This window comes from Rhinolophus ferrumequinum, chromosome 9 (genome assembly GCF_004115265.2).
Source record: "Rhinolophus ferrumequinum isolate MPI-CBG mRhiFer1 chromosome 9, mRhiFer1_v1.p, whole genome shotgun sequence".
Classification (NCBI taxonomy): Eukaryota; Metazoa; Chordata; class Mammalia; order Chiroptera; family Rhinolophidae; genus Rhinolophus; species Rhinolophus ferrumequinum.
In genome coordinates this window covers 5,823,420-5,844,620 of record NC_046292.1, presented here as the reverse complement: position 1 = coordinate 5,844,620, position 21,201 = coordinate 5,823,420, and the positions used below count along the sequence as shown (strand labels likewise).

At 49.5% G+C, this 21,201-nt stretch overlaps 1 protein-coding gene across 2 annotated transcripts; it reads left to right on the top strand.

The window, feature by feature from the left end:
- The first annotated feature begins 6,337 nt into the window (after positions 1-6,337).
- ENO1 (enolase 1) lies at positions 6,338-20,732 on the top strand. 2 transcript variants are annotated; one of them, XM_033114305.1, is made up of 12 exons: positions 6,338-6,475; positions 8,820-8,913; positions 11,461-11,556; positions 13,018-13,076; positions 14,760-14,829; positions 15,272-15,405; positions 15,813-16,035; positions 17,113-17,310; positions 18,155-18,356; positions 18,824-18,932; positions 19,161-19,219; positions 20,288-20,732. In XM_033114305.1, the coding sequence occupies exons 2-12, from the start codon at positions 8,829-8,831 to the stop codon at positions 20,355-20,357; spliced, it is 1,305 nt and encodes a 434-aa protein (XP_032970196.1). In that variant the 5' UTR covers positions 6,338-6,475; positions 8,820-8,828; the 3' UTR covers positions 20,358-20,732. The 2 variants fall into 2 exon arrangements, with proteins under 2 accessions (XP_032970196.1, XP_032970195.1); XM_033114304.1 differs by having other exon boundaries at positions 6,347-6,480.
- The last annotated feature ends 469 nt before the right edge of the window (positions 20,733-21,201 follow it).

Below are 21,201 nucleotides of genomic sequence, written 5' to 3'. Positions count from 1 at the left end.
TCTTGGATGTGCCAGCTCCCATCTGAAAACACCACACAAGAGACTCCACGTGAGATCAAAGGAAGAACGGCCAGCTGAGTCCCAGTCAACCCACAGAATCAAGAGCAAAGGAAATGGCTGTTGTTTTAAGCCATTATGTTTGGGGATGGCTTGTCAGGTGGCACCAGGTAACCGAAACGCGCTCTCTAATATTTCTTCAGCAACAGCTGGAATGACCCTTCAATAACAGACATCAGCATGTCATTCCTTTGCTCAAACTCACTATAACCTCCTCTCACGCAGGTAAAACCCACAGCCCCTTGCATTGCCCACAAGATGGCCGCCCCATCTGCCATGGCATCAGGTCCTGTCCCCAGTCCCCCAACTCAGGCACACTGGTCTCTTTCAGTTCCTCAGACATAAGCTCCCCTTTGATTGGAAGACTTCCCAGTGACTCGTTTCCTCAGGTCTCTGTTGAAGTGTCCCCTTTGATACGGGCCATATATATTTATTCACTTTTAAATACTGTCAGCCTTCTGCCTTCCACTTCATTAGAAGGTAGTTTTCTTGAGATTAAGGCTTTTTATGTTTTTTGTTTTTTCCCCCCTTGCTATATTGAGTGCCTGGCACGTAGCAGGGGCTCAATAAACAAGTATTGTAGTGGCAAATTTAAATCACTTCTTTCTCATTTGTGGACTCTGTCTTTCTCTTTTCACTGAGTCAGATTTGGGTCTTCATTCCAACTGGTTGAGCTGACTTCGTTGGGTTCTCTCACATTTCAGAACATAAGATTCATATGGGCTCCTCAGCACCTGGGTCTTCCTGGAGGGATCACAGGAGAGTCGGGAGAGCAGGAACAGGAGCAGCTGGACATCCAGGCCTCCTGAGAACGAAAATGTCACCACAGCTCAGGATATGGCAGATTAGTCTCCAACAGCACCTCTGCTGAGCCCTCACCTACCTCTTCCTACACAGTCAACCAACCGACGCTATACTTCTTCCCCCACCTCTGGGAGTCTGTTTCCTCACGAGCTTTCCAGCCTCGTGGCTTCTGCTTACAGCCTGCTCCATGCCTTTCACCATCTGCAGTTTTCTACCCTTAGATCATTCTCTTTGTAGATCACGAATACAAACTTCCCACGGGAGAGGGTCTGATTGGTTGGCCAGTCACCCACAATCCATAGTGACATGCTCCTACTGGGCAGAACGCTCTGGCCAGGCCATCTCATTGGCCACCTTTGGTGCTGATCCTGGATCCCATCAGCTGTGTTCGGGTGGTAAAGGCCTGTCCTTCTGAGAAATCCTTCCACGGGGCTGTGGGTGTGGCAGGCACTCAGAAGCCCCTCAAAGGGGGGCACTTTATCAGCTTGGCACCTTTCGTGGCCTGTCTGGTGCAAGTGCTGAGTCAGCCACGCACTAGCACAGCTGTCCGCCCAGCTCTGAGATCTGGGAATTTTTAGCAGCATGTCCTCATCTACCAGTTTACGACCAGCCCCTTAGGAGACCCACTCAGCCAGTTATAAATCTACCCAGTCTGCATTGCTCTTCTAGCCACAGGAATATTCTGACAGGCTCTGACAAATGCTGGGCTGAAATCCATTCTCTCCTCAGCCTTCTCCATCAGGAAACAAAGAAAAAACAAGATTAGTCAAGGACTTCAATGCAGGAGGTCCAAGGACCTCACTTCAAGGGAACTATAAGCGTTTTGTGGAAAAATCAGACAGAGTTTCTACCCTTTTCTTTAGAAAATGCCAGAAAATGCCATCACAAATGTGGAGTTGGGGACATTTTGTAATTGGAACTTGGATTGCGATATAATGTAATTGCTGCTCTGACTGCAAGCTGCTTTCTCCTCCCAGCTACAAACTTGTTCTACAGAGAATACATTATCTGGCAGATATGAAGGCTTCCTGAGTCAGATTTCTCAAATCCAAAACTGCTACAGTTAAATTCCATGCGTGGTTATAGTCATGACCTAAATACGCAAATGAAGGGAAGGCTCCTGGGACTAAGTTTAGTGTTGTGGCCTCTCACCCAAATCCAAGGCTGAAGTGAAGTTCACCGTGAAGATGCAGGATGCTCAGTGGTTGGGGGCAAAGGCTGGGAGCCAGGCTACCTGGGCTGGTCCCTGGGGCCTCCATTCACTACCATGTTTCCCCGAAAGTAAGACCTAGCCGGACAAACAGCTCGAATGCATCTTTTGGAGCAAAAATGAATATAAGACCCGGTTTTATATTATATAATATATATAATCTAACATATAATCTAACATATTATATAAATTATATAATATAACAATAATATAATACCTGGTATAATATAATACCGGGTCTTATATTCATTTTTGCTCCAAAAGACGCATTCGAGCTGATTGTCCGGCTGGGTCTTATTTTCGGGGAAACACGGTAGCTGCGCACTTAGGTAAATCAGCTAGCCTCTCTGTGCTTTGAGAAGTGGAGATGATCAACTGGAACCCATGCATGACCTTGTCGACAGGATTAAATGAGTTATACCTGGCAGATAATAAGGCCTCTGATTTTCCCTTGCTGGTCCAGAGCCCCAGCTGACCCCACCTTCATTAGCTCTTCCAAGGGGAGCTCTTTTCACTGGATGCCTTCTTCTTGATTCTTTGACTCCTCTGGGCTTTTTTTTTTTCTTTAACCTCCCTCCTCCTTACTCCCCTCATTTGGGCACCCTGATAAATGCCCTCCTAGCAATGACTGTTTAAAAACCATACTGTGTTCTCCCTTCTGTCTCCTTAAATGTGCTCCTTGTTCAATCCCTACTTCCTACAGCTGACTGTGAAGTCAGCTCTAAAGAAGGCAGGGGAGGGGGCTGTGGACAGCAGGAGCCCTAGGGGGTACCCTCAAAGCCATCATATAGGTACAATGCTGACATGTGGGTTTCTTTAAGTGAAGGACTTGGAAAAGGTGGTAAATTGAGAATCAATCAAATTTTAAGAAAAAAATTGCAAAGAAAGCTGAATTTGATTTTTTTTCCAAATTGGGTCAGAACTCAAACTGGAAGTACATAGAGGTACAAATACTTTGCAAAATAAAGTTGAGGATGCTTATACTCATGACCCAGGAACTCCATATCTAGGTGTATGTCACAGGCATATAACCTAGAGAAACTCTCACACCTGTGCTCAGGAGACATGGCAACAAAGTCCATAGTAGCACTGTTGGTATTAACAAGAAAAAAGAACCAAGAAACAACCCAAAGGTATACTTCCAGGAAAACGTGTGACATTCACACAATGGAATACTATACAGCACTGAAAATGAACCATCCACAGCTATAGGGATGGAGCTCACAAACGTCAAGTTAAGCAAAGAATTGTAGCAAAAGGCTACAAACAGTACAATGCCATTTATATAAAATTTATTTAAAAACCATAATGTAAAGCAAGGCAATAATAAACACAAAATTTAGGATAGGAGCCGCCCTATAGGGCCAGAGAAGAAAACACAAGGGAACTTGACAGCATTGCTAATGTCTTTTTTAAGGTGGCGAATGGGTACACAGACATTCATCACTATTTACACCAGATACACTTTTTTTGGGGGGTGCGGGGGAGATATTGGGGAACAGTGTGTTTCTCCAGGGTCTGTTAGCTCCAAGTTGTTGTCCTTCAATCTAGTTGTGGAGGGTGCAGCTCAGCTCCAAGTCCAGTTGCCATTTTTCAATCTTTAGTTGCAGGGGCACAGCCCACCATCTCACGTCGGGATTGAACCAGCAACCTTGTTGAGAGCTCCCTCTTTGCCCAACTGAGCCATCTGGCCTCCCCTCGAAGCTTAGCAGCAGCTGGTTGTCTTCAGTCCAGTTGTGGAGGGCGCAGCCTATTGGCCCATGTGGGAATTGAACCAGCAACCCTGTTGTTCAGAGCTTGCGCTTTCACCAACTGAGCCATCCAGCCGCCACAGATACACTTTATGTACTTTGGTATATGCAAAATAGTGATAAACACACAAAAAAAACCTCATGGCCTGTTATGAGAAGGGACCACCCACCTAGATCCCCTGAGGGCTTTCCTCACTCATCTCCTGTCTTTCCTCCCTTGGGCAGCTTATGCAACCTTGAAGTTTCCTCTCTGGCTAGAGACCGGCCACTTTTTCAGCCAACTGGCAGTTTTCAACCAGGGACACACAAACCACAGATAGAATCCGTAATCCTGGTGGGTCACAAGCTGCTGATTCATCTTCCCCTGACCCTGGAGACCACCTGCAATTGTCTTGCAGGCACTACCTGTGTTGCTTCACAGTGTAACCTTGATAATAGCCTTGGACAGTCATTTCCCCTCCCTGCCCACCAGCAGGGTGAGTGCCATTGGTATGCCTGTGCAATGACACCGCTCTACAGCGTATTTATCAGTGATAATAACCAAATGCCTGTAACAAGGTCAGTACTCCTGCACTGGACTGCAGGCACACCTGTGCCCCGCCTCCTCCCCGCCTGCTAACAAAGCCTCAGGAGCTGTGGAGACGAGGGCATCTGGCAGCCTGTGGATTTTGGAAAAGATTTGAGTGCATCTTTACTAATCATTAATATAGGAGCTACAATTCGAGGTCGAAGTGCTGGCTTAGAACGCTGTGCTGTGGCCCCAAGAATCTTGCAACAGCAGCTGTCTGTTATCATGTTCTACATGTGATTTCCTGCTAGGAATTGCTGGTTCTGGCCAGAGAGCAATTTTACGAGCCATGTCGTTCTCTTTATCTCTCTAACAACTTTAATGTAAAATAAAAAAGATTGTTTTGGAGCCATTTCAGGGCCACACCTTTAAAATTACTGTGAAAATAAGAGCTCTAAGTGGCTGATTTTTGCGGAGAAGATGTAGGAAATGTTGGCAGTTGATTTAGCTGCTGAGTCATAGAGCTGGGATTTTGGTTTTAAGCAGCCTGAAACATCAATGTATTGCTGGTGAAATCGCAGACTCTGCTTGCAAAATTCATCTAATTCTTTAGGAAACATTTTACCATTTCTTTGTTGCTGTTTTGCTTAATTTAATCCTAATGTTCTTGTTTCTTAGTCAATGGGAAACAAATACTGTGGATTCAATAGGTCTTCACCTTTACTGGATGCCTTGGAAACCTAAGCCAGTAGCTGGGGGATAAAAATGCCAAGAGTTAAGGAAGAAAGGCAGTTTTTGCAGCTGAGAATAATCATTAAACTCAAATACATATTTGAATGTCTCTGTGCGAGGGAATGTGGAGAGCGTGGACATGTATAGCACTGTTTTAGCCTTTAGACTTACAAACCACGAGGAATGCTGAGAAATACAAAAATAACTACACTAGAAAACTGAGTTGATGGCCTCGGCCCTCCCTCGGAGTGGAGGGACGTGTTGCAGAACTGATTTTAAATGGGTATCAGTTCTTTCCTGATCAGAAAGGTAAAATCACTGCCTTCCTGTTTTTCATTTGCCAGACTACCGTGGAATATTACCTGTTTTGAACTTTGAGAAAACCCCCGCATCCGTGTTAAATTCCACTCCAAATCATTACATGTATGGTTCACAGGAAGCCAGGTAGATTTGATCGAAGGGGAAAAAGGAGAGAGGTGAACTCCCCTCTCAAGGTACAACATTAACAAGAGCTAAACAAAGAACTAACCCCGGGGACGCACACGGAGATGTGCCCTTATACGTCTGAAGCTCTCAAAAAACATATTAGCTGTTATTAAAGGAAAGTGAACTTCCTTTCGGCCTTCAGGGCCTGATATGCAAGCCTTATATTTTGTTCAAGCGCAAGGACAAAGGCTTCGATCACTTAGGCAGGCGATCGGGAGCATAGCGAGCAGGCGCCGGAAGACGCACGCGACCCCGGCACACGGCCCTGCGGCCCCGGTCCTGGTTGGGGGGGACCGTGGCCGCCAACGTCTCTGGGCCGACGGGGTCTCAGACACCACGCCTCGGGGCGAGGAAAGGCGGAGCGGCAAGGGCGGGACGCGAAGGTCGTCGTCAAGGTCGTGGGTCGGACGTGCGGAGCCGGATCGACGCTGCGTGCGTGCGGGACTCGGAGTACGTGATGGAGCCCCGAGCCCTCATGCCGGCCTCGCCACCCCGCCCCTCTCATGAGGTCCTAGTGCCACAGACCCGGCTCAGCCAGACCCCAAAGGGGGCCGAGAGGGAAGATGAGTCCAGGCTTGCCCGCACCCCAATATAGTTTCTGCGGAGCCAGGGCCCCCTCCATGTCCCCCCCCGCCCCACCTCCGTGGGTCGTCCACCCCTCCTCCCGGCAGTGGCGAGGGCTGCAGTCCCACCCCTTTCCCGCGAGGCCCTGAGTGACGGCTCATGGGGCCAACGGCGAGGCGGAGCGGAGGGGGCGGGCCGGGGAGCGAGAAGTGGGCAGGGTCTCCCAGAGCTGAACAGGAAGTCTGGGCAGTCGGTGCAGAGACACGTTCAGGGGACTCGCGGCGCTCAGACCTTGGTCCTTAATAAGCTCGACCTCCGTGTCTGCAGCACTCTGCTTTTTTTCCCGGGTGGCGACATCCTGCGGTAAGGTAAGGACTAGGGACAGGGCTGCCTAGCACGCGCCTCAGGCACGCGGCGCGTGGGTCCTCCGGGGGCTCCTGCCCCTTAGCGTGCCTATGGGTTCAGTGGGGACGTGGGAAGGGCGTCTCGGCACGTGCGAGCCTCCCTCCCCCCTGCCAGAGTCGCGGTCCGGGGCGGGGGCGCGGCGCCGGGTTTCTCCGGAGGGATCACCCTGTGATTAAGGAGTTAGGGGACCACATAACTGTCCTAGGCGATCAGAAATCGAACGCCTTACGACAAGGCGTTAAGAGTGGAAGGTTTTGAGGAAGATACAGGCCTCACCCTGGGTGCCCGTTAATACCAGGCCCTTCCTAAAATGGAGGAAGGGGCAGAGAAAGGAGAGATGCGCAGGAAGCTGCAATCCCCCCTCCCCCACCAGCAGCCCCTGCTTCCCGCAGGTGGCTCTCGGCCTGCAGTTCGCGGCTAGGTGTCGAGCCCGTCCCTGCTCTGGAATGAGCAGTGACTAATACGACTTTAGAAGGTGCTTATTCTTCGGGAGACTGCAGCAGAGCCACTGGACAATTGGGAAGCCCTCCAGGCGACCTTGCCTACATCGGACAGGGGCTGCGCCGGCTCCCGGGCACCGACACTCGGCCCTGAGCTGCCATAAAGAGGATGTATTTTAAGAAAGCTTCCTGTTCGTTTCTTCCTCCTCACTGTGGTCTGAGCTCCGGGCGGTGTGGGCCACCGCCCGTTAGTTGACTTGCCTCCAGGGCACATGTAGGCCCTGACCGCGCGGTCCACTCGGGCTGCCCCTGGTCCGGGGTTCATTGTGGGCAGATACAAAGCTGTGAAGACAACTAGTCAGATCAGCCTTCCCGCCCTGCCTGAGCTCCCTGAACGTTATGACTTTGTATTTCTATCCAATTTAAGGACTAGTTGAATTTTGTTTTCACGTGATGGAACGTGTTGATCATGTTGTCTTATATCACTAAAATGAAACAAAAAAATGAGCTCTTCACAACTGTATGCTGAGATAGAGCAATGAAGATACGTTTAAAAGTGCATGTAAAATCTATAACGTAAATCAGTGGTGGCCTGGGGATGGGGGGAGGTTGACTGAAAACAGCCTGAGGGCACTTTTTTGGGTGATGGAAATTTACACAGGTATATAGTTTGCCAAAACTCAGAAGTCGACTAAATTTTAAAACTGAAAAATATGTTTAAACAAATTCACCTTTTGTAAGACTGTAGATAAAAACTAGATACCTCTTTATCCCCTAATGAATAAAACTCCATTGTTAACACAGACAACAAAGCCACAGAAGTGACTTCAGTATCTAATTTTGAAACTTAAAGAAAGATGCCATTTGCTGCTTCAGAACATTCCAGAGAAGACCCTGGAGGGGAGCCCAGCTAAATAATGGCTTCTGAACACTAATTCAGTTCCTCTCATCCACGCTTTAGTTCTACAGTTGCTCACTTTCTTCCTTAGAGAAAAAAGTGAGAGAGGGACTTTCTTTGAGGAAGTGCTGTTTGCTGTTGGATAATGTTTTGAAAGGAAAACTCTTCCAGTTATGTAAATGTCTACTCATTATGTGGTACACCTGAAACGAATACATTGTGTGTGTCGACTGTAATTGAAAGCGAAAAAAATGTTTAAAAAGAAAGGAAGACTCTTCCCTTGGAGTATCCTGGTGTTCAAAGTTTGAATCTTTATTTAGAAATCATGACATTTCATAATTACGTTTTTTAAGTGAGGTAAAATGCCCTTTGGAAGAAATGCTAATTAGATGTCATATCGATGTGTCCTATCTTACTAAAGACCAAGTTCTGTGAGTTTTGAAAAACCCAGAAATCGGTGGTAGCAACCATCACAGTGCACAGACCAAGGAGCTCACCCTGGTCTCCAAACTCAACAGTTTCTGATTATCTAATATCCACCAGTTGAACATCCTTCTGCTGCCTAACTTGATGAAATAGATCCCAAACTTGTAATTCACTACGAATTCCGTTTCCTCCTGTTCTCTCTCCCTACCCCCCATTTTTTAATCTTAGATGGTTTTGCTTGTGACCTTCATGTCCCCTTGGTCCTGACTTGGTCCATTTCCATGCCAGCCTTTGTTTATAGGACTGGGCCTGACTGCTGGGGTTTGAGGCCTTGCTGAACTGGGCCTAACTTACTGTTTAGGAGCAATGCCCACTGCTTTCCAGCAGGCATTTTCTCCACTCTAGCCAGCCTTCCTACATCCAATATTTAGTCCAGTGTAGATTCTTTTAGTCTAGGAATCCTGAGAAGTGACCCTTTGAATGAATGAGCTGAGGCTGTGTTATGGTTTATGGAAAATGTGAACTGTTTCCCCTACAGAAATTCACCATGTCTATTCTCAAGATCCATGCCAGAGAGATTTTCGACTCTCGTGGGAATCCCACTGTGGAGGTGGATCTCTGCACCTCAAAAGGTATGTGCCACCTTTGCTTCCGTAGTTCCTGCCACCAGGCTCCATTTTTTTAAAAAAACTTCCTTAAAATGACAGAGCCTTAGGCAAGAGAGAGTCTGTTACTGTAAAAGCCTTTCCTTCTTGTCTGCACATGTTGGCAGGTTGTGATTCCCCACGGGGGTTGTGGGTTTTGAGGCATGGAGTCCTTCTCTTGCTGCTTCATAGGTCAGGGAAGTAGGGAAGAGGATACCTTGTCCCTAAAAGGGCCCATCACTAGTTTGCTTCAAAGCTTGATGTGACCAAATCAGCAAGTGCAAATATAGAACTGCCATCTCTGTTTCCAGAAATTACACTTAAACCAGGGATCAGGGACAGTTTTTACTTTCCGCTGTTGGGACATTTCAGAGGCCTTTAGTTTTACCTGCTGCAGGCCCCCTAGGAGGAGTTTGTCCACATGAAAAAAGAATAGAATGGGGACTCGTAAAAGTTCTCCCCTTTTCTGACTTTAAGAAAATCCAGTTGTAAACAAAAATAACCATATAAAACATTCACAATAAAAAAGAAGAAGGAGCTCACAGGCAAGGACGTTAATTTTGAATTCCCAGAGTTTCAGTTGTAAAGAAAATCCAGTGCCTCTGTAGCCCTGTGTTGTCTCCACCCGTGTCTCAGCTGTTTTCAAAATGGAGATGATGGGTGAGGTTGGAAGAGGAGCTCTCGGCAGAATCACCCGTGGTGCTGAGCACATGGACCTGCCAGTCAGAGCTCATGGACCTGCCAGTCAGAGCTGAGTCATCTGTGAATCACAGTCCTGACTGTGGAAACTCCACCCCTCCCTGCCCAGCCCTCCTCTCCCTTCCCCTCACCCTTGCCCAGGGAAAGAAGGCCCCTCAAGTCTAGGTGTCATAGAGCAGGAGTCTGCCTGTGGTTACTCCCTCAGAGGGGGTTTCTTCTGAGCATGTGTGCTGTGGCGAATATCATGGGTTTTCGGAGGATGCTGAGAATTTCCTTGCATCTTATGAGATTGATTTGCTTAGTCAGTAATGGAACTTTCTGCTTGGAAATTATCAGACTTGAAACAACAATGAAAAAAGACCCACAACGTTCGAAGATTGTTGGGAGTGGGACATTTCTTTGAAGCACTTTAAAATGACAAATTAACATTTTTTGAAATGTAAATAACTGGAAGTTTCTTGTGTGTCTTAATTCTTTTCAAAACACAGGTAGTGGATTTGTCAGCCTTACATTACTTCTTAGAATTTATTTTTTTAGAGTAGTTTTAGGTTCACAGCAAAATTGAACAGAGGGTACAGAGTTCCCATACACCCCACTTGCAGCGTCCTCCACCAGAGTGGTCCACTTGTTACAGTCAGATCTGCACGGACACATTACCACCCAACGTCCATAGTTGACATTAGGGTCACTATTGCTTTCGTCACTTCTTCACCTAGTCCCGTACCTGATGTATACATAGAAAGCCAGGGCCTGTGTCACAAAGACCGTGTGTCCTACTCAACACGCCATCATGGCAAGGACACGGGTATACTAACACATCGTTCAGTTAAACTGCCTGGTTGAGATTTTTTCTCTGTTTGTTTGCCTTCACACCCGCCCGTTTTTCACGTACCTTAAAGAGGAAAATGCTTTACCGTTTGAGGTAGCTGCAGGTGGCTGCCTACACTTTCTGCTCCCCTAAACCTGTCTGCCCATGGGACCAGATCTGTGCAGTACCTTTCGTTACACTGTCTGTCCTCCAAGATTTGCCATCTCCATAGTCTAGGTTTAGCCAGATGGCTGGTTTCTGTGTTTGCAAGACTGGTTCAGTGCTGAATTGTGTTCTTGTGTTAGTAAACTCTGCACCTATATTGCCTTGATTCCTTACCCCCCCAATCTATCCTGGTTTCCTATTATGCAGAGAACCCCCCAAATAGGATTTCTCATTGCTTAAACCAAAACAAAGGAGTTGTAGAGATTTCTTCTTGAGCCAACACTTGCAAGGCTTGAAGGCTAGACTTCGGTCTCAGAGTTGTCCAGGGGTGACTTACGAGCAGTTCTCTCGAGCTGGACTGTCTAAAATGTCTCATAATGTTCTATTGATTACAGATCGAATGATAACTTTCGGAATATAGTGGGTAAAATAAGATCCATTGAATTGTTTTAATTTCAATATAGCTGCTAGGCCTTAAATTCCTTAAGTGGCTCAATGTTTCTGTTGCTGGGATGGGGTGGTCCCCAGACCAGCCGCAGGGCACCAGCGAGGTGAGCTTGTTAGAGATACAGACTTGGCAGACCTCCCGTATCAGAATGTGCATTTTAACAAAACCCCAGGTGATACATGTGCACATTAAAATTTGAGAAGTTCTGCTCTAGAGAAATTCATCAGCTTTGCTTTGGGGTCCGCATCGCAGAGTCATAAAAACATGAAAGTCAAGAACAGACCATCTGAGTCTCCCAGTTGGTGGAAGGAAGAAACAGTATTTGCTCACGACGACGCCATCTGTGAGTGGGGGGCAGTGAGTGAGGGCTGGAACTGTTTAACTGTTACTGTTTTTCTTCTCCCCCAACATCTAGGCCTCTTCAGAGCTGCTGTGCCCAGCGGTGCCTCAACTGGCATCTACGAGGCGCTCGAGCTCCGGGACAATGACAAGACGCGCTACCTGGGGAAAGGTAAGAGTTGCACCCCCAGGCTGCCTCTGGCGTGGCTGCCGTGTGTCTTCACGCCTCCACTGCTGCTCCTGGCCTGTCACAGCCTCCCCCACTCGGTGTGGCTTGTATTTGAGGGTGGGAAGCCTCTGGTTTGGCCCATGTTATGGCAAGTACATACCCCGCCTACAGAAGAACTGGCAAATTGGCTTCTTCGCTCCAGGATCCCTAAGCCTGTAAACGGAGGCAAGAGTTTTAATGCTGATTTTACTGTGCTTTGTCTCCCTTCTGTGAAAACCTCCTGGGTAGGCCAGGGACCTTCAGGATAAGAAGACATGTGGGCTAACTACCGAAAAGCCCTGTCAGCCTCCCTGGAGGGCTCTGGGCCTTCCAGACCAGCTGGCCTGGGGTCTGGAAGGTGTGGCTAACCTCTCCCCTATAATGGATCAGTCATTCTAGATTGATTTTTCTGTTGACTGCGTCACAAGCGTCACTCTGTGGCAGAGCCAGCCTCTGGAGGGTGCTCTGTGCAGATTGACCTCTTAGAGCTCCTGCAAGTTCACCTTTCTATTGGTAGAACCCAGTAGCCTAATTACAGAAAAGCAGAGAGGGCTGGGCTGTGCCATCTCATTGGAGCACGATCCCCCCAGGGTGGAAATTGGTTCTGGGGTGAGGCAAAAAAAAAAAACGTTACAATATTACTGTGGTTTGTGGCCCACAAAGGACCACATTATGCCTTTGGGGGAGGACAATTAGGAGAAAAGTCTTAAAGGGACGGGGCTGGAGGGTGTGGTCATGCAAAGAGGTTGGGAAACCCTGTGCCAGAGTCCCAGCCAATGTGCTGTAGGCAGGCAGGGTTTACAGTCCTACTTGAAGTTCTAGAGGCCCTCCCACAGGTTGCCATGGCACGTAGCCCAGGCTGGTACTTATTTAAAGCCAGACCGTGCTTGCTGTGCCTTGATTGTAATGAGGATGGATTCTTGGTCCATCCATATTCTCCCGGGTTCCTGTTTCCTCTCTGTCACTTCGTCACAAGCACCTTGGTGTCCTTCACAGCTTTTCTCTTCTGTTTCTTGTTTCCTTCTCTGTCGATCTCTACTGGTCAGGTGTCTCCAGACCCGTTAAGTATATTAATGAGTTCCTGGCACCAGCCTTGTGCACACAGGTAATGCATTGGGCATCCTTTAGTCCCTGCAGCTGATGTATCCAGTGCATGGTTTTGCCAACTAATGTCCCCTCAGACATTCTGAGGTTGCTCTGTGTGCGGTCTAACCCTGGGGGTCCTAGGTAAGAGCACTCAGACTGGGCCAGAAAGTCCTCCCGATTTCGGGGGAGAGGGACATGGGGCCTAGAAGGAGGTGCCGTTGAAGGTCTTTGGTGGGCGTCTGACTGCCTGGGTTGGCATCGTAGCGGTTCTCTCCAGCAGCATTGCTCAAGCCTGTTTTCCCATTAATGTCAGTAATTTGATTTGATTGTTCCTTCTAGGTGTCTCAAAGGCTGTTGAGCACATCAATAAAACTATTGCGCCTGCCCTGATTAGCAAGGTAGGACCCGCCTCCTGATAACTAATGTATATTAATGCGTAAGAGCGTCTCCCAGGCCAGTGGCCTTTCCTGTCTGGAAGAGCTTATTCTGAGCGCTGAAGAAGCCGATTGGATCCCTGTCAGCATGAGAGTCATTCTGCCTTTTCTAACCCACCGTCTGCGTGTCCACACTAACAGTGCATGGAATTGAATCCGAGGGCTGGGACACTGCCTTAGAGCCTTGGTTTTTCCCCCCAACCACCTTGACCTTTGGGAAGTTAAGATCCAGGGGTGCTGGACGTAGTGTCCACAGTGACTGACTCATTTTTCATGAACTGTGGAATTATTTACTATATTTCTACTGGCTTTTGCAGTGGAACGCTTGTTAAATAATGTCTCCCTGGGAACCTCAGTATCTCAGACTAAAAATAGAGCTTCTGTGGGTGAAGTAGGGCTGGGGGCCCAGACCCTGACCTGCTCGGCAGTTCTGCCTCATTTATCGTCCCCCAAACTGCTGTACCACTTGCGCAGGGAGTGATTTGAAAGCCCCTGCTGGAGAAGCTTTGTCGAGGACGAAACCCACCACAGCCTGTTCCTTTCTGGGCGTAGTCTCCCTCCTTGAGTCATCTGCGCCGGTGGCAGGCGGGCTCCTGCCTCCCCAGCTTGCTTATTTTGGCCTGACCTCGGCGGCACTCTAATTGGTCCCCAGACACAGTTTCTCGTTTCTGCTCTGCCAGCATACCCTCCGTCCCAGTCTCCTGGGCACCTCCACACTTTGTGCCTTGTGTCCTTACTGGCGGGACTAACCACACGCAGAGCTTTCCTGGGCATTTTTTTCCCCTTGGGGAACACACTTCAGTCAAACTCTCATTAGTGAGGGTTGGTCTCTGAAGCCATCTGCTTGGGACTCCTGACTTTTTCCAAAGATGCCTTGTTAAAAATGCAGAAGATGCCAAATTGTTCACATGGTATGATGGAATTATAGATGGTTTTTATATGTACATACATTTTTTTTTTTAGTTTTTATGTAAGGAAGACTATGAATAAAATAATACATGGTTATGACTCAATTATGTTTTTAAAGTTATACCAATTTTTATTAAAACTTTGAGCCAGTTTTCAAGATACCAGTTTCACTACTTTATAATCTCACCCAAAGTACTCATTTTGATCATTCATCAACTGCTTGCTAAGTGATTTTGAACCCCTGCAGAAATCCTCTCCCATCAGCTGGTGAAGTTCGCCTTCCGTGAAGGTCACCAAGAGGCGCGCAATGTGTAGCCTGCCTTTGAAGAGCAGGGCTCACATGCGTGAACAAGGAGTTGTGGTTTTTATTGCCCCCAGTCACCCTGCTCTGTAGTAATGCCTACTCAGCACACGCCAGACGGTTCTGTCTCATATGTAATGTATCTGTGACCTTTGTGACACAAGGATCATGTCTCCTACTACATTTCACTGTTGGCCCGCTGGTGCTTGGAGACTTGGCTGATGACTATTACAGCAAGTGAAGGGCAGCTTTGTGTCTCCCTGTTTACTCTTGATTCCCCCCCCCTTTTTTGCCTACCAAGCAAATGTATAACAGAACTGATTCGGACTTTGCACAGTTTCAATGTTTTACCGAATCCATGACAGAAGTGCAAAGGTCATACAGATAGAGTGACATCACTCTTCCCCCAAGCAGCTTCTCTTCCCTTCTCCCCATAGAAACTGAGTGTCGTGGAGCAGGAGAAGATTGACAAACTGATGATCGAGATGGATGGGACGGAAAATAAATGTGAGTGGCGAGGTAGATCTTGGCCTGGGAAGTGGTGGATCTCCTGGAGGCCTTTTGCATCCTTTGGGAAGAGGCCATGTGGTCTCTGACGGTGAACTCCATGACCACCTGTGGTCTCTTGTAGTTGTCTGGCCTCACTCACCTTAATCACCTGTTAAATATCACGAGCATAACCAGGTGACCGCAGCATGTCTGTAGGGTTACTCAAATGAGGGTTGTTCTTTGGACTAAAGCAACTTACGGAACTTTCCGAGTTCCATACACCAAAGAAAGGGGTTTCTTAGGGGGAAAAGCACATGGCCTTCAGGGGGTGCTGTTTGCATCTCGGGCTTGAACGTGGAAAGGACATGGTTCAGGATTCCAGCCACGGCATGGTCACAGGCGGCAGGCAGGAGGGGACAAGATGGTGAGAGAAATACTCACTCTGACTGTGCTGTTGTAGCTAAATTCGGAGCGAATGCCATTCTGGGGGTGTCCCTGGCAGTCTGCAAGGCTGGAGCTGTTGAAAAGGGGGTGCCCCTGTACCGCCATATTGCTGACCTGGCTGGCAACTCCGAGGTCATCCTGCCTGTTCCGGTGAGTGGCTTTGAACTTCCCAGATGAGGAGCAAAGCATTAGCTTTCTCTCCGGGCCCCAAGACCGTCCAACCGGGGCTCTCCGACAAAGCACGCTCTGGAGGTCTCAGCGGCAGACAATTCCTCTGCCACTTGCCAGGAGTGACCTTGAGCAAGTGACTCAATTTCCCTGCCCCCCAAGTCCTTTATTATGGTTGATGGGGGTGGTGGAAATTGTACTTGGTGGGTTGTGTGAATCCGCCGAGCCAGTGGCCAGTGCTTAGAACAAAGCACCTCTGGTGGTGGTGACTGCAGTTGCCAAGAGAGTGTTTTGTAGCCACATGTGGCCATGCACTTGAATGTCGGGCTTGCCGCCGCTCCATGGGCTTCTCTGGGCCAGGGGCTGTACTTCTCTTTGTGTCTCCCCAGGCCTTCAATGTCATCAACGGTGGTTCTCATGCTGGCAACAAACTGGCCATGCAGGAGTTCATGATCCTGCCGGTCGGGGCGGCAAACTTCAAGGAGGCCATGCGCATTGGTGCAGAGGTGTATCACAACCTGAAGAACGTCATCAAGGAGAAGTACGGGAAAGACGCCACCAACGTGGGGGATGAAGGTGGCTTTGCTCCCAACATCCTGGAGAACAAAGAAGGTAAAGCTCTAGAGGGACCCCCGAATTCTGCGGCACTGCCCCCCTCTGTCGGCGAGTCTTCCACATCTGCCACCCATGGAGTGTTGGTCTTTCCACCCTTCATTCATCAAGTATGAAAATACAAACAGTTTTGGGGAGGGATATGGGAGCTAGCACTTCATTAAAAAGAAAAAATAGCAAGGAATTTCCTTATTGGGGTGACTTGTGAGTGGCCTGATGGTTTGTTCAAATTGGGCTGAGGGGCCCAGAGAAGCAGTTTGTTTTTCGTGCCCCACCTGGCGATGGCAAAGGTTTGAAATCTGCTCTGTGTCCGAGGAGATGCCGTGTGGTCAGCCTTGGGATTGACCCCTTTAGTTCATTCAACCACTGGGCTGCTCCCACAAGCTGTGTTTTGCTTTGAGTCTTTAGGTACAGAATTCAATGTGAGAATTGACTAGAGGGTATAGAAAGTCTTAGAACAAGACTTCACGGCTGGGTTTTTTGTTTAGAAGGAAAAGAGGGGTTCAAGCATCTTTTGTCACCTTCAGGAGCACCTAATGACAGAAAATATCCATTCGGCCATTTTGACATATAAAAAATGGTCCTTTCACATGCTTTAACCTAACAGCTTGGGGTTCTTTGCTGTGGAATAGGAGCCCCAAGTTTTTGTCAGTTTCCCTCCAGGCAGCGCTGCCCAGTGAGGCACAGCCTAGGGGGAGGGCCCTGCCGTCCTGGGCCTCCTCCACTCAGCTCTGACTTGGCTCCCAGCCTCGCTCTATTTAAAGCCTGTTCCTCGGGACAGCTGGTCCCAGCTGGTCACTGTAACTGTATCTTGGCCAGTATGGCGTTCTGGGCGCTAAATTTGGGAGCATCTATCCACGAGAGTCACTTAAGAGTCAAGACCGGGTTTCCCACTTGGTGATGCGCCAGGCCTGCTGACGGGGTTTCTTGCCCCCGAGCAGAAAAAGTACCGGGAACCTGGAAACTGGTAGTTGGGGCCGGGCATCTCTTGGTCTTTGTTGTGGTTTCTACTTGGCAGCTGTTAGGAAACTGTCTCTGCTTGCCCGGTGTCCATATTTGTCACCACTATCTTTCCAGCCCTGGAGCTGCTCAAGAACGCCATCGGGAAAGCCGGCTACACCGATAAGGTTGTCATTGGCATGGACGTGGCTGCCTCCGAGTTCTTCAGGTCGGGGAAGTATGACTTGGACTTCAAGTCGCCCGATGATCCCTGCAGGTACATCACCCCTGACGAGCTGGCCAACCTGTACAAGTCCTTCGTCAAGGATTACCCGGGTGAGTGCTTCTGGGGCATCGTCCCCCCTCCAGCCACTGGCGGGCATCAGGGCAGCTGCAGCTGGGCCGGCGGGTGATGGACACAGCATGAGAGTGGTGGGTGTGTCCATGCCACACACCTCCCGTGGAGGGGAGGGGCCTTCTCTAGTTCAGATGCGCACAGAGCACCGAGGGCTTCACAGGTGCTTTGATGCTGCAAAGGAGTCAGGAGATGGTCTTCGGTGCCGGCCAGCAGTGGCACTGATAAGGTGTGTGCAGTGTGATCGCCTGCTGTCACTGTCACAGCCATCTCTTGCTTTGTCATACACGTGAGGAAAGTGAGCTTTGTTACGCACATTGTGAGCTGGGCACTCACTCAGTGCACCCAGGATAAGTGGGGACTCTTCATACTGGTTTATAAGGACAGAACCCGAGGCACCGAGAGGTCAGGAAGTTGCCCGAGGGTACTCGGCAAATGGCGGAGTGAGGTTTCAGACCAGGGAGTCTAAGCTGCTGCGAGGAACCACTCAGTGAATAACTTGCTCGAGGTGGAGCCGAGATGCAGACCCGGTCCTCGGCCTTCTGAGTCCATAGCTCTGTCCTTATTCTCGATGGCACTAACCTCGCACCCCTGTGGGCAGGTCGGTACCCCATGTAGTAAGTGTGAGGTCCCAGGATTTCAGCTTACTTCTGTGCCCTGTCACAGGAGCAGGTCGGGAGGGCAGAATGTGGGAGGGAGCCGTTCCTGCTGCGTAGGTGAGACAGGTGTGAGGCCAGGTGAGCAGCGAGTCGTGAGGGAGGAGGCTGTGGGGTTGGGTTCACACCGGGGGGCCCCACTGATGGAGCGTGGCTCTCATTTCCTCAGTGGTGTCCATCGAGGACCCCTTCGACCAGGATGATTGGGAAGCGTGGCGGAATTTCACTGCCAGCTCGGGGATCCAGGTCGTGGGGGACGACCTCACGGTGACCAACCCGAAGCGCATCTCCAAGGCCGTGAGCGAGAAGTCGTGCAACTGCCTCCTGCTCAAAGTGAACCAGATCGGCTCGGTGACCGAGTCCCTGCAGGCGTAAGTGTCCTCGGGAGCAGCTGTCACGGAGCGAGGGGTTGAATTTGAACAAGAGCCCCTTTCTGATGTTGGGAGCCCTCCTAACTGGAACTGGGTTTCAGATTTGAAACGGGGGTGGCTTTTAAAGTAAGCTGGCACCAAGGAGACTAGGGTGTTGGCAGTTGTGGCCTAATCCTTAATTTCACATGGAGAACGTAAAAGGGGACAGGTCTTTCTCCCCTTAAGAAGGCTGAACCCCATTTTTCAAACCTGACTTAGAGGGCTGCTGAGGTTCTCAGAGTGTGTGAGTTCAGAAGAGGGCGAGGGCTATCACGTTCCCCAGGAGTTGGGAACGAGCTGGTGCTCCTAGGCCCTGGCCCCTCCCCTGCTCTCCTGCCAGGGATGGTGGGTCATGGCATCAGCAGGGCAGAGGGAGCTCTTGTGCCCGGGCGGTGGAGTCAGGCCGGTGGTTGTTTCCTGGCTTCTAGGTGCAAGCTGGCCCAGTCCAATGGATGGGGCGTCATGGTGTCCCACCGCTCCGGGGAGACTGAAGACACCTTCATTGCCGACCTGGTGGTGGGGCTCTGCACTGGGCAGGTAAAGTGCTCCCTGGAATGAAAGCCGGTCCTTGTCTCTGCTCTCTGATATCAACTTCCTGAACACAGATCTGGGCGGGGGGGGGGGGGCCTGGATGCCCCTTGTGCCCTTCTTCCTGGGTCAGAGATCCTCCCTAAGGAACTGTTCTCTCTCTGCCATGGTGCGCCCTCCCCTTGCCTAAAGCACCCACTGTAAGCGGGTGTAAAACATGACCTTTTTTCCTTCCAGATCAAGACTGGTGCTCCTTGCCGATCTGAGCGCTTGGCCAAGTACAACCAGATCCTCAGGTAAAAAGGATGCCTCACTAGGTGCTCCTGGCTCTGGGGCGCATTACAGATCTTAGGCGGGGGACCTGCACTGTTAGGCTTGGCAGGTGTGGCTAGAACAACCTAAGGTGCCCTGCGCATCGCCCCAAAGCAGGAGCCTGTCCCATATGGTGCTGCCACCTGCTGGTGGGAGAGGGCACAGACTCCCTGTGGATAGTCAGAAGTTACAGGAGCCTTAGTGATTATCTAATTCAGCCCCCGTTTGGTGCACAAGGATATCGGGTTCAGCGAGGTGAAGAAAATTGCCGAAGGGCCAACAGCAGGGTTTCCCCTGAGTGCCTTGGGATGTTCTGGTCCCCCCATTTTTGTCTCAGTTGTGTCCTCAGTCTATCCTTAGGAGGCTCCCAAACACACGGAGACTTGCCCTCCCCTTTGTGACTTTTTCCAGTCTTGCAGGAGAAAGGAACATCCATTTCATAAGTCCCCCCACCTCACCCCTTCTTTAAAACTATGCTGGCAAATTCCAGGCATCTTGTGATTTCACCTGTAAATACTTTGTGTCTCTTTCAGATACAGATTATTCTTTTAACATAACCACTCTACCATTATAGTGCCCAAAGTTAGTAATAATTCTCTAGTATCAGTACCCAGTCTGTGTATCTACTCAATCTCCCCAAGATCCCACGTGCACTCTCATAAGCTCCCCTCCTCTTTTCCCCATGCCACTTACTTGTTGAAGACACTGGTTATCTTTTCATTAAAAAAAAAAAAAATTATGTTTGAAAAATAGCAATCCTGACATTTCTTCTGCTTTGTCCTTCAAAAACATTGAGGGGGGTGTGGAGAGAAGGGGCAGCAGGTCGGCCACCACGTCCCAGCTAAGTTGGGAGGATGGGAGCGGTACGCTTTTCTGTGCCCGCATCTCGGAGCCCAAGTTGAGAGGATAAGTTGGACAGAGTGGGCAGGTGCTGGGGTCTCGACTTCCTGGGAGGTGGTGTGTGTGACTACATCTCTGGATGAGGAAACCTAATGCATTGAGATGTGACTTCTCTGTTTTTCCCTCCCTCTCTCTCCTTTCTGCTTCCCAAGAATTGAGGAGGAACTGGGCAGCAAGGCCAGGTTTGCCGGCAGGAACTTCAGAAACCCGCTCGCCAAGTAAGCTCCGGGCAGGAGCCTCTGAGCCCTGGTCACTGGTCAGCCAATTAGACCTCTGCTCTCGTGTCCACACGGGCAGCTTGAGGCCCCCACCCCCATCCCAGCTGACACTGCAGGGCCTCTGCTAGGTAACGGCCCTGTCCCATCCCCGTGATGTACTCACTGCTTCCTTAGAACCACGAAAGCCAAACTCAACTACCTGGAACCCTGCTGGAAACCGCAGCTCTGTAGTCATGTGTTCGGCCTGAGTCACTGTGTTTCTCACCTCGTTTCCCAAGTGTCGGGAGCCAAGTGTATCTACATTGTAATCTCTGAGGTCTCCACAGGCAAGATCCCCAGTGGTTTTGTGTGCAAAATAAAAAGGCTTCAGTGACCCGTAGGAATACTCTGTGTGTATGCGTATAGGACAGTATGTCCTCGTGTTCTGTGTCATGGGGCGTTGCAGTAGGCCTGCAAGAGCTAGAGGCTTTGTGTCCTGAAAAGGGGTACCAGGAGTTTCTTGAGGACATTTGCATGAGTCCTTGGAAGGGCAGTTGAGGCAAAAGGTGAGAGGAAGGAGGTGTGTCTGCCATTTCCTTCGATAGAAGTTGGGTCAGAGCTGGGAGGCAGGGTGACTTCCAACTTCGTGCATCTTATTTGGGAGAAAATACAATCACAGAGCTATTGCAGGTTATCTCAAGGGCAGTGGCTTCTAGGTCACATGACGTCCAAACCAGAGGGACTGCTGGAGTAAGCGAATCATCCTGGGCAAGACTGAATAGGTTCTCCGTGCTAGGTAGGAGAAAAGGAGGGGGATTTAATTCCGTTCCTCAGTTTCACTGACCTTACTTCAAGTGCGCAAAGGCTAC

Coding starts and splice junctions, on each gene's coding strand:
- ENO1 (XM_033114305.1), top strand. CDS start 8,829: ATGTCTATTCTCAAGATCCATGCCAGAGAGATTTTCGACTCTCGTGGG. Junction 18,933..19,160: donor TGGGGCTCTGCACTGGGCAG/GTAAAGTGCTCC, acceptor TTTTCCTTCCAG/ATCAAGACTGGTGCTCCTTG. Junction 19,220..20,287: donor AAGTACAACCAGATCCTCAG/GTAAAAAGGATG, acceptor CTGCTTCCCAAG/AATTGAGGAGGAACTGGGCA.